This window comes from Scyliorhinus canicula, chromosome 13 (genome assembly GCF_902713615.1).
Source record: "Scyliorhinus canicula chromosome 13, sScyCan1.1, whole genome shotgun sequence".
NCBI lineage: Eukaryota > Metazoa > Chordata > Chondrichthyes > Carcharhiniformes > Scyliorhinidae > Scyliorhinus > Scyliorhinus canicula.
Window position 1 is genome coordinate 159,091,194 of NC_052158.1, and position 13,650 is coordinate 159,104,843.

Genomic DNA, 13,650 nt, shown 5'->3' on the forward strand with positions numbered 1-13,650 from the left:
CAGACGATTACTCAAAATCTTACTCCTAATGTTTCACATTTTTAGAAAATGAGGACCATTTCGTACATTTATCCATTTACAAAACGTACCTTTGATCCGAGCAACCTTATCAGAACACATTGCCAGAGAACTTAAAAGTCAAACCTGTTTGTGTTCACTCTCTCCAGCTCTACATCACCGTGCAGCCCCAGAGTTAATTTGTTAGGGTTGCGCATTTTTACCCATTAGGTGTTTTTTGGTGTTCTCTTCTGATTTGAACAATATAATGTAACATTTTGGAGAAAATATACATACCAACAACCCAAAGCTCGATGCTAAAATTGCGAATATTTCCACGGCCACTGTGTATTTTCCAGGATTGCTCAAGTAAGTTGGAATAAAAGTTAACCAAACGGCAAAAAAGATCAGCATGCTAAAGGTAATAAATTTCGCTTCATTGAACTTGTCGGGTAAGGCCCGGCCCAGGAAAGCTAAAATCAAACACATGCAAGCTAATAGGCCGATGTAAGCTAACACACACCAGAAAGCAACTGTGGAACCCACATCACACTCAAGGATAATCTTTGCACTTTGATACTTGGTGTTTTTAGATGGGAGAGGGGGAGATGTCACCAACCAGATCACACATATTATAATTTGAATCAATGTGCAGAGGAAGACGATTGATCTTTGTTGTTTGGGTCCAAACCATTTCATCGCATTACTGGCCGGGAGCGTTGCTTTAAATGCCATCAGGACGACCAGAGTTTTACTAAGAATACAGGAAATGCACAGAACAAAGCTCACCCCAAACACTGTGTGGCGCACCATACATGACCATGGCGTTGGCTGTCCAATGAATGTAATGGAGCACAGAAAGCAGAGTATTAATGAGATTAACAGAAGGAAACTTAGCTCTGAATTGTTGGCCCTCACAATGGGAGTATTCAGGAAATATAAGAAAACAATTGCAACAACTCCTGTGATACAAGCTCCAAACAGTGAAATCGCCGCCAGTGTTATTCCCATAGTGTCGCGGAAGGAGAGGAACTCAATTTCTTTCGGAATGCATTGATTTTTTTGAACGTTGGACCAGTCATTTTTTGGACACTTGATACATTCTATAGAATCTGTGGACACACAACATACAAATAGTAATTCAAATGCACTTTTTCGAAATGAACGACACGTACTATGGTAGCAAATCCAAAACATGCCGTAGTACTTTCTATTCCCAGGCACCTGTTTCCTGCTGGAATATTAAGGAAGGTTCTCATACCTGTCTGATTACTGATCTCCCCATCAGCACATGGTAAACAATCAAAGCAGCAAACAGGCTGCCCCTTGCGGGCAGCTCTTCTTGTTCCAGCACCACAATTATCACTGCATGCTGACACAGGGACCTGTGGAGACAGGGGCTATACTTGACATCCTCAAAACTCAACCATTTGCAAAGAGTCAAAGTCGGAGCTGGAAAGTCTTGGCAAATAAATGAAATGAAAATCGCTTATTGTCACAAGTCGGCTTCAAATGAAGTTACTGTGAAAAGCCCCTAGTCGCCACATTCCGGCGCCTGTTCGGGGAGGCTGGTACGGGAATTGAACCGTGCTGCTTGCCTGCCTTGGTCTGCTTTCACAGCCAGCGATTTAGCCCTGTGCTAAACCAGCCCCTGGTTTATTAATGTCCCTTCAAATTATAAGTCTTTACTATCCGAAAGCATTCCCTCTCTACTTGCTACCGCTCAAACTCGGTTTCAATTCAAATGTAAGGAAATCACAAATGGAATGTTCTATTGCATACATCATTTAGGAAGGGCGTTGATGTAATAGTAGCTGGACTACCAATCTAGAAATCGAGGCTAATGCTCTGGGGACACGAGTTCAAATCCCTCCATGGCATCTGGTGGAATTTAAATAAAATTAATATATTTCAATAAGATGATTACGGAACTATCCTCGATTGCTTTAAAAGCTCGAATTAAAGAGAGGGAAACTTGACATCAGTTTCTGGTTGGCCTGCGTGAAGATGCAATGCGATATGATTTGACTCTTATCTACCCTCTGAAGTGGCATAATAAGCCATTCAAAGAACAAAGAAAATTAGAGCACAGGAACAGGGCCTTCGGCCCTCCAAGCCTGCACAGAGCATGCTGCTGTCTGAATTAAAACCCCCGTGAGCTTAAGTAGGGTGCTCTTTCCAAGTGCCAGTGCAGACTCAATGGCCGGAAGTGCCTCTTCTGCCCTGTCCATTTCTGTGATTCCGTGATGACTGGAGCCAGCGGTAAAGTGTTGCATCAAATCAACAGGGTTAAGACGATGCCGTCTGGAGTGTGACAATTACTGTTGAACTATGACTATACGTTTAGCAAAGGAGATGAGTGACTATTTTGCCAAATTTTCAATGTTGATCAACAAAGTCTTAGTTGTCAGAAAATAGGAAAACGGAGCATTTAGGACAAATCATTGCAACTCAATCGTCCAGCGCATTAACTCATCCATCAAAGAATTGATGGGTAATTTTGAAAGATTCTCATCATATGGCTTCTTTTATTTCATGTTTCAATTAACCGAAATGTTTCTCATTGTTATCTGAATAAGTATTGATTTTTTCTTTTGTATTTCAATAAATTCTGCTCATCTCATCTGTCTCTACTTTCCGCTATGCTTAAACTTAAATATTGGGGTTTACCATGGATATACTATTCATTATTGTTCCACCATCACCAAGTGCTCTTCCTTTGGAAGAACATAACCACCCCATCCAACGACTTTTATCCTAATGCCAGGCCACGGATTGAATTCAGCTTTAGAACTTGCTATGCAGAACGATTAGAATTTGCCGTTACTGAGTTGATACTATGATGGCATAGAGGCTGCAATATTGTGCCCTCTTGTTAATGAGAAAGAAGTGGCATGTTTGGGACAGCACGGTGGCACAATAGTTAAAACTGCTGTCTCACAGCATCAGGGGCGTTGGTTCAATTCTGGACTTGTGTGACTGTCTGTGTGGAGTTTGTACGTTCTCTCCATATCAGCATGGGTGCTCCGGTTTCCTCGCACAATCCAAAACTGTTATGTTAGGTGGATATGCCGTGATAAATTCCTGATTCGTGGCCAAAACGTTAGGTGGTGTTACAGAGATAGGGTGGAGGAATGGGCCTCAGTAAGCTGATCCTTCGGAAGGTCGGTGCAGTCTCTATGGGACGAATGGCTTCCTCCTGCACTGTAGAAATCTTGTGATTTGCATATAGTTATAATAATGTTTAGTTTAATATTCATCAAAAGAAAGAAATCTCGATGAAAACCGAAATATGAAATGATAAAATCAGTACAGAATAGGCATTAATAGAGCGGTGTCTAAATTTGAATATTGAGTTTGAATGTTGGAATTATTAAAAGCATAAAAATGAAAAGATACACCGAGTTCTCCTTCTACCATTCTATAGTCACATGATAAAACAACAATCAATTTGTGGATTAATCAAGTCAATCAAACTCTGTCAATTATACTCTTCAACAGATGAGGTCTGTGGAAACCTCACTGCTGAGTAAATGTCATAAAACCATAGATAAAGGAGCAGAATTAGGCCTTTCGGTCCACCGAGGTCCACATGTCTATCGAGAACTATGTGTTCAAACTCACCTGTTCTGCCCAAGCATGCGTACCAATAACACACCAGGTCACAAATTAATTCAAATTCTCAATTCCAAAAAATTACTTTCTAAAATAATTCACTCTAAAGTGTACGTCACTCAATGCCAACAGTCTCGATTATATCGGTAATACCATCGATTGGAATCATATTCATGTTTCACCCGCTTGGTTTTGAATTTGCCATCATCAAGCCCTTTCAAGTGAAGGCCATGTCTTCAGAAACTCCTAACTTAATATATCACCGGATCTTTCAGTGCAGAAGGAAGCCATTTGGCCCATTGCGGCTACACTGCCTCTCTAAAAGAGTTTTCTATTCAGTCCCACTCCCTCCCTTATCTCTGTAACCTTGCACATTCATATCAGATAGAAATCCAATTCCCCTTTGAATACCTGCACCACCTTCTCAGGAAGTTTGTTCCAGACTCGAACCACGAACACCCTCGAGGGGTCGAGTGGCCTAATTCTCCTGCAATGTCTTATGGTCTTAACACGTCTACCCATTTTTCTAATTACTTTGCACATGTGCTCCCTTGTTCTTGATGCGTTTGTGAGTGGGAAGTTTTTCGCTGTTTAGCCTGTCCATCTGTGTCAGGGTGTTTAATATCCATATCAAGTCTTCTCTCAGCCTTATTTCCTCTAAGGAAAACAAACCTACCCTCTCATATCTATCCTCTTAGGTAGAGTTCTTTATCCGGGAATCATTCTTCTGAATCTCCTTTGCACTCTCTCCTTCCTCAAGTATGGCCCGCAAAATGGACACAGTGTTCCAGATGAGGCCTAAATATGGAATCATAGAATTTATAGCACAGAAGGCGGTCATTCGGCCCATCGAGTCTGCACCGGCCCTTGGAAAGACGCCCCACTTAAACCCACACCTCCACCCTATCCCCATAACCCATTAACCCCACCTAACCTTTGTGAAAACTAAGGGCAATTTAGCATGGTTAATCCACCTAACCTGCACATCTTTGGACTGTGAGCGGAAACTGGAGCACCCGAGAAAAAACCATGGACATACGGGGAGCATGTTCAGACTTTGCACAGGCAGTGGCTGATTCCGTGACCCTCGAGCAGTGAAGCATAAAGTCACCATAGTTACCACGGTCCCAGTTGACCATAGCCTGCTTTCCCCTTTGAGGGGGAGAGCTGACTGGCGGTGATTTAACTTGAGGATCACCACACCTCAGGTGAGGGGCAAGGTTGAGAAGGCAGGACCTTCATGAATAACGTCAGCTGGTACAGGAATTGAATGCACGCTGCTGGTCTTGTTCTAGGTATGATTAATTAACGGGACTCTCAATCTCCCATGCCACCTTCAATGACGTGTGCACCTGTCCATCGAGCACTCCATTTTCTGCACCTCCTTGAGAATATCTCTCTTTATTTTAAACTCTTTCTCCATATTCTTCCTGATAAAACGTAACACTTCTCTGTATGGAATTACATCTGCACTTGTCGTCCCAATTCACTAACATGTCTACGTCCTTTTGAAGTTCACGACTATCGCACCACGGTTGGCAGCGTCTCCAATCTAGGTAACATCTGAGAAAATTGAAATCATGAACTGAACACCACAGTGTACTAAATTGAAATATATCAAGAAGAACATGGATCCTCATATTGACCCCATACATTCAAAACGAGCCCAGAAAGTGCGACTAAACTCGAGATTCCGGAAAGAACCTTGTTTGGTCTCTAGAATTTACAGTGCAGAAGGAGGCCATTCGTCAATAATAACCAGTCAAATAATCGCGTGATTATGGGTTGCTGCTAACAATGAACAGACGCATCCTTTCACGTCTTTGGTGGATTGAAAATGGGCTTACTTTATTTTCCATCGCTGTTCTGTGCCAAATGATTCTACGTTCATCCAACGCGAGTTCTTCTCCTTCCGGCATTGCTGCATCATAATAACCAACTTTCACAAAATCAACTGACAAATCAGGAAGCTTCTGCCAGTTTATCAAGTCATAGGAAGCGATAGGATCTCCGTCTTCATCAAAACTTACTTCCTCCCCAAACTGGTTTGTGAAACGTACCTCCCTCAGGTACTGCAAAACCTTCAGAAAAGGGAAAATAATAATTATCTACTGCAACTCTTGAGCATGTTTCACAATGTCTGCAAACAGATTAACGCAGCATTAACTAAATCACCAATAATTGGACATTAGAACAGTTGCTTGTTATTCTTGTCGTTGTTCCTGTCGAAATGAGAAACCATTGAACTTTACAGAATGATTAAGTGTTTTGGAAAATGCCTCACCTGCCAGGATAGTGGGTTTGACTTTTGGCCACAGGTTTTATTGGGAAATGGGCCTTTCCCATGTTCACAAGTTTGTAAATTATGAAGTGCATGCGCTGCTGCGTACACCGCTTTGTACACATTGTAGGAAATCCTTAACTGCGATACATCAGTAAATGTACTCTCAATTGTCCCCAAGTTTTCTAAACCTGTGCATGGTCTATAAGAGGAAGCTGTTATGTTTCCTCCCAGAGTCTGATTTGAGATGTGTACACTGCAGCCAAATATTTCCCGCCAGAGCTCTTCCACAAACGGGTTGTCCGTTGCTGTGGAAGGATGGAGGTTGACGAGAAATTCTCTCAATCCTGCAATTTCCGCTCTCCTTATTCCAAACCCCATTGTTCCCGTTAAAATATCCCAGGTTTCCGCTGTCCACATTTGGAATGATGTGACCCATGCTTCACTCGCTATCAGCTGGATGTCGGTAATGTTCTGCATTCTCAGTTCATTTACTAAAGACAAGCTGTCACTCTCTCCACAGAATATTATCAGCACCTTAGCCGATGACTTTCGAATTGTATTCGCAACCTGCTGCATCCTTTCCCTGGTACGACCGGGTGAAAGAAATTCGATGTAGGCGATGCAAATTTCAAACTTTGCAGCCTCTTCAATTAAAGCCCTCATCCCGAATCGGCCGTAATCGTTATCTTCAGCCACAGCTCCGATCCAAGACCATTTGAAATAGTGGATAATCCGGATTAAAGCTCTCATCTGAATGGTATCACTGGGAATTGTCCTGAAAAAAGTTGGGAATTCACGCTTATCACTGAGGCAGGCGCATGAAGCAAAGTAGCTGACCTGTGGGGGAAGAGGATTAACAGAGATGTTTGGACTGTGGAGCCACACATGAAGCTACAAGGCCACTGTGCTTGTGTAGCTACTTTCAAACAGATATTTAATCAGACCCACAGCCTTTTTCCCACCGTGGCTCCTTTTCAATTATTTATCCAATAAACTTTTCACCGTTACTGTTAATCTGATCCACCGCCTTTTAAATTCGTTTTCGATATGAACAATTTAAGAGCAAATTATTTAGTCATTCGTAGGAAGTGAGCGTCGCTGGCTGGGCCAGCATTTGCTGTCCAACCCCGATTACCCTGCTACTCCATTACAGAGGGCATTTCAAAATCAACCACATTGCGTGGATCTGCAGTCGCATGAAGGCCAGACCAAAGAAGGACGGCAGATTTCCTTCCCTAAAGTGGATTCTTTAATAATCTTTATTGTCACAAGTAGCCTTACATTACAACTGCAATGAAGTTACTATGACAAGCCCCGAGTCGCCACATTCCGGCGCCTGTTTTCGTACACAGAGGGAGAATTCAGAATGTCCAAAGTACCTAAAAAGGAGTTTTGTTTCGACAATCGGCAATTTTTTTTGGCAATCGGCAATATGAATCCAGTTTTCACTTTCTGCAGTGGTGGGATTCGAACATGGATCCTCAGAGCATTATCCCAAGGCTCTGGATAATTGATCTCGTGAGATACCACCGCGCCACGGTCTCCCTGTGCGCCACCCTCCTCTCTCTTAATCTCCCATCTTGGCCCTTTTGCCAATTAATCTTTAACCTTTGTGGCCTACTTATGGAACCCCACTGGCTCCAAAGCAGTTAAATATTATTTAATATAAATGTCGAAAATAATAAGCAGGTCTGGTACCAACCGGGGAGAATGAAATAAAGTCACCGTTTGAAGTCAATGCCGTCTCATTAACCCTTTCCTCTCTCCGCAGATGCTACCAGACCTTCTGGGTACTTCCAGCATTTCATGTCTTTGTTTCAGATTTTTACAATTTACGCTATTTGGCTTTGGAAAAGTAATTGCAGGCACCCCCATGTAAATGATTGTCGCAAATGTATTAACATATCTTACCATACCGATGGCGAAAGGGGCCACCACTCGCGATACTGCGACAGATTGCGATGATCCGCCATCTCCCACAATCATGGACACTGATGGAATGCCAGCACACGTGGAATTGGAAATGATTCTGTCTTTCCCCTTCAGTAATTTGAAAGCTCCTTTAAGCCCTTCAGAAGGTGCACCACAGCTATCGAAAATCTTGTAGCCCAGAGTTGTGTCAGGAAGCAATTCTGGGTTCCCGTTTATTTCTTCTATGGCGAACACCATGGTGAGGGCCCAACGCAGTCCACTTTGGCTAAACCTGCCACACACATATGGGGTTACTTTTGTTTCAAGACAATATTATTCCTTTTGTATTATTGCTCATTGCAAAATTGAGAAAACATTGAAAGGGTGTGCGATTTGTTGTTCAGATTACAATATAAGCATAGAATTTCAAGAACAAGTAAAGCAGTTAATTCTTACAGAATATTTCTGATTGCTGGGTTTATCTCCAGATTGTTAGTGACACTCCACAGCAATAATTGAAGTGGCTTACTTTAGGTCTACATATTTCCATATTTCCAGCAATATAAAGTAATTTTCCGAAATTATATTAGATTTATTCCGAAATTGTGGCTCTGTTTAGATGTTCTGCTAAACGAACTGTGATAAAAGCTAAAAGATTTTGTAATCCATTCCTAAAATTTGTAATTTTCCCATCTGCCAGACAGATGAAACTGTCTTGACCCTAACAGCTCATTAGGGAAATCCAGCTTTTGAACAGCCCTGTGGAATGAATTGCTTCCCGGTCCCTGCTCCAACTTTATCTTTCACATGAATCCGGTCGTGCTGCCGTGACAGCCTGGGCTAAACGGCATCAAGCCTGATCTGCTGATTTCCAGACCTGTTCTCCATTATCACACACACAATTGTGCCGTTGAGAGCCATTTCAAAGCAGGAAGTCGTTCAACACCAGGTTAAATTCATTCATTTACCTGAACAAGGAGCTACGCTCCGAAAGCTAGTGACTCGAAACAAACCTGTTGGACCTTAACCCGGTGTTGTAAGACTTCTTACTGTGCCCACCCCAATTCAATGCCGGCATCCCCACGTCATTTCAAAGAAGAATCGAAATAATCTCACTCCACCTGTAAATATTTCCTGTTCATGTAAATATCCAATTCACTCCAGAAAATTACATTTAAATTCGTTTCTATCGCCCGTTCATGCAATCAATTCTAGATCATAAAATAATTCTCACCTCCTCTCTAGTTATTCTGTCGGTAATGTTAAAACTATATTTCAGCTTACTTTTTTAAGCAGATTAAAGTAGCTGTTACCTCCGACTGAGTCCCACGTACGCGTTTCACGCATACATCTCACTGTACCAATGGCTAAAGACCAGAAGACCATAGGAATATGGAAGAAGTAGGCTCCTCGGCCCCTCGAACTTGCTCCTCATTCAAAAGGATCATGACTGATCCGATATTGCTCACGTCCACTTTCCTACCCCTTCCCCGTTACCCTTGATCCCTTGCTGATCAAAAATCTGTCTATCGCAGCCTGAAATATATACGCGGTCACTGCCCCGACAGCTCTCTGTGTAAGGAGTGCCAAGATCTCACAACCCTCTAAGAGAAGAAATTCCTCCTCATCTCAGTCTTAAATTGGCACCCTTTTATTCTGAGGCTATGCCCTCTGGTCCTCGACTCTCCCATGAGGTTAAACAACCTCTCAGCATTTACCCTGTCAAGTCCCTTAAGCATCTTTATGTTACAACGAGATCACCTCTCATTCTTCTCATGTCTACTTACAGTCCCAAACTGTTTTACCATTGTTCATAAGACAATCTCTCCATAACTGGAATCATCCTCGTGAACATTCGCTCAACTGTCTCCAATTAAATAATATATTTCCTTGAATAAGGGAAATACATTATTCCAGACGTGGTCTCACGAGTACCTTGTACAGGTGCAGCGACTTCCCGACGCTTATACTCCAACCGCTTTGCAATAAGGGCCAACATTTAATTGGCCTCCTGATTACCTGTTGCACCTGTGTGTTCGCTTTCTGTATTTTCTGCATGAGTACAAGAGATGGGCGGATCTTCTGTCTCCCCCACATCAGGGATGGCGGTTAATTCTGAAGAAGTCATAGTCGACCTAAGGCATTAACTCTGTTTCTTTCTCCACAGATGCTGCCAGACCTGATTCAGGAGTTTCCAGCACTTTCTGGTGCTTAATATAGGTTAGAGGTAGTCAGAGGAGATGTGAGAGGCAGGTCTTTGACACAGAGGATGGTGAGTGCCTCGAACGCGAGCCAGGGGAGATTGTGGAAGCAGATACATTAACGGCGTTCAAAAGGCATCTCGACAAATCGATGGATAGGATGGGTATAGAGGGATATGGCACCAGAAGTGCTGAGGGCTTTGGCCAAACGTGATATCAGGCCCGGTATAGGCTTGGAGGGCCGACGGTCCTGTTTTCCTGCTGTATTGTTCTTTGTTAGTTAGCTGGGCGACACGATAGCACAGTGCTTATCACAGTTGGTTCACAGTACTATGGACTCAGGTAACATTCCCGGCATTTGTGACTGTCTGTGCGGAGTCTGGGTATCCTGCGGGTGCTCCGGTTTCCTCTCACAGTTGAAAGATGTGCAGGGTAGATGGATTGACCATTATTAATTGCCCCTTAGTGCCCATAAAGGGTAGGTGGGGTTATTGGGATAGGATGGTGGAATGAGCTTAAGTAGACTGCTCTTGCATAGGGCTGGTACAGACCTGATGGGCGGAATAGCCTCCATCTCCACTGTAAATTATATGATTCTGTGATAACTTAATCAAGACGCCTAATAATGTTGAGCACCTCTATCAAACCTCCCCTAGCCTTTCCTGTCCTGAAGGAGAGTGACTATGATATTTTAGAAGGATTGTTAGATCTGAAACGTTAACTCAGTTACTCTCCACAGATGCCGCCCGACCTGCTGAATCTATCGAGCATTGCCTGCTTTTATTTCCGAGTTTTCCTTGTCTCACCGAATTGCCCATCATGAAAGGGTTCAATAACTGAATGGATCAAAGGAAGACGGCAGAAGGGAAGAAAAGAGGAAGGAAGCATGACATGACAAGAACTACCCAAAAATAAGAATCTGCCATCCAAACATTAAGTTTTCTTTAGGATAGATTCCACCCCAGAGCAGAGTATTGCCAAATGCAATGATCAAAAATTACTGTTACTCACTCCACACAGCGCATTGGTTGAGGTTTCGATCGGAATAAATAATAATCCGGCGCTGTTCTTAAATGTATCGGGAATAAACCGCCCAGGATGACGTCTCCATCCTGAATCATTCCAGGGTTGAACATTTCCCGAAGTTCACATGTCTCATCAACGAAGGAGTCGACCATCTGGATTGGGATCAGTAACAAAACGCTCCAAATGGAATGAAGTGACATCAGGAAAACATAAAGATTTTCTCAGGAGTCACTGGGAAGAACGTTTCGAATCACCGTGACCGTGCTCTGCTGCAAGCAGCCCGCTGTACGGGGAGTATTTAACCTTCAGAAGACAGTCCCAAGAGATTTCAAACTCAAACCTCGCTGACGCGTATTCGCTGTCAGATCAGAGAGGCTCGCAGGTGATGTTTTCCAACACTCGGGGCTGTTGTGCCCCTGACATTTTCCTTAGTTTAAGTTTGCACACCGAAGAACTCTAACCATGTTTGGAAGGGTGTCTATTCTGTACGATAAAAGCAAATTACTGCGGATGCTGGAATCTGCAACAGAAGCAGAAAATACTGGACAATCTCAGCAGATCTGAGATGGTCCGCGGAGAGAGAGGGGAGAGAACACTCCAGTCTGGATATCTTTGTCAAATTCTATGAGAATTAAACGTTCAGTCCAGGGAAGGGTGGGACTTGTTTTGTCAGTGCATCACGTTGAGAAATTGTTTGGTGCCTTTTTGGGGGGAATTATCTCCATTTTCGATGGTTCAAATTATTTCACAGACACTGAACGCGATATTTAGTCTCAGTTTGGAGGTTGATTTAAAGGTCACTATTGCATCATTTGAGGCGACTGGGAAATTGAGTGACTCACACAGAGTGAAAGTAGATCGGAACGGGCCCTTCCAATTCAAAAAACTCATCCGTATTATTTTACTTCTGTGCAAAATGATCTGCCTCACATTCTGTCTGATGGCAGTTCTTTATTGTCACTGGGCCGCAGTAAGGATGAACTTACTCTGCTGGCTAAATATTTCTTGCAGACTGTAACACTCAGGTGAAAAGTCAACGATATGAAATATTAACTTTTGTTTCTCTAAAGATACTGCCAAAGCTGACGAATATTTCCAGCATTTTCTACTTTTCTTTCAACTTAATCATATATTTTTGCATTTTAGGGCTAATTTAGGCGAACGTAAATTATGTGAACTCGTGACAGAGTCCTTCACTTCTTCGGGCGATGACGAATCACAGTGGAACACCGAAACTGTACATATCTGTGCATCATATACGTACTGTCGCCATAAGCACTCTCTGGGAAGGGAAACATAAGATTGTTAAATGCCAAATGAAACTATTACAAGTCCCTCCCAACCAGTGAACACGATGAACAATTTCAGTGTACAGTACGAATGGAGGTTCCGGTTTCTGCTCTATTCCGAGGCCCGTCCGCAAGTTCGACGACTCTCTACGTGGAGATAGTTCGGTATTTCAAGCTGTTTCACAGGCACTGAGTGAACGTGACCATGTCATCCTCTGATGCTTCTTCGAACTACATTAGAGCTACTTTATCTGAATGAGATGGGAACTAAATGTCCCAGGGTTCTCGGTAATTACGAAGGACAGGCATAAAAGAAAAGGTGGTGGCGTGACGCTGCTGGTTTAAGAGGGAATTAACACAATAGTGAAAAAGGATATTATCTCTGACATTGTGGAATCTGTATGGGGAGAGTTGAGAAATACCAAGGGACAAAAAACATTATGGGTGTCATATACAGACCCCCAAATTGCACTGGTGAGGTTGGCAATGGCATTAAACAAGAAATTAGAGATGCATGTAATCAGGCAATATCAAAGGCTTTCAAAGCCAGCTAAATTGCTTGCTTTGAAAGCAGTCCAAGCAGGCCAGCAGCACGGTTCAATTCCCGTAACAGCCTCCCCAAACAGGCGCCGGAATGTGGCGACTAGGGGCTTTTCACAGTAACTTCATTTGAAGCCTACTCGTGACAATAAGCGATTTTCATTTTTCATTTCATCATGGGTGATGTTAATCTTCACATTGGTTGGGCAAATCAAATTAGCCACAATGTTGTAGAGGAGGAATTCCTGGAGTGTATACGGGATGGTTTTCTTGACCAATATGTGGAGGAACCTTCTGGAGAGCAGCCCATCTTAGGTTGGGTACAGTGTAATGAGAAGGGAATCATTGCCAATCTGGCTGTCCGAGACCCCTTGGGGATGAGCGGCCATAACATGATAGTATTTTTTCTCAAGATGGAGAGTTAAGTAGTTGCTTTGGAGAATCTAAATAAAGGGAACTATGAGGATATGAGGCGTGAGTTGGCCTTTATAGATTTGGGAGAGTTACTTAAAGGGGTGACAGTGGCTAAACAATGGCAAGCATTGAAGGAACGCATGGAGTAACTACATCAATTGTTCATTCCTGTCTGGCACAAAAGCAAAGTGGGTAAGAGGGCCAATCCATGGCTTATAAAGGAAATTCGAAATAGTATCCGATACAAGGAAGAAGCATACAGATTGGCCAAGAAAAATAACAGGTCTGAGGATTGGGAGCAGCTTAGAAGTCAGCAAAGAAGGACGAAGGGATTGATTAAGAAGGGGAAAGTACAGTACGAAAGGAAGCTTTT

General features: G+C 42.9%; 1 protein-coding gene across 1 annotated transcript; it reads right to left on the reverse strand.

The window, feature by feature from the left end:
- Positions 1 to 201: 201 nt before the first annotated feature.
- LOC119975675 (extracellular calcium-sensing receptor-like) lies at positions 202 to 11,186 on the reverse strand. Its single transcript, XM_038815458.1, has 6 exons — positions 11,020 to 11,186; positions 7,808 to 8,099; positions 5,897 to 6,733; positions 5,460 to 5,693; positions 1,259 to 1,382; positions 202 to 1,109 (listed from the first exon to the last, which is right to left on the reverse strand). Exons 1-6 carry the CDS (start codon positions 11,184 to 11,186, stop codon positions 202 to 204), a joined length of 2,562 nt encoding a protein of 853 aa, XP_038671386.1.
- Between the last annotated feature and the right edge of the window lie 2,464 nt (positions 11,187 to 13,650).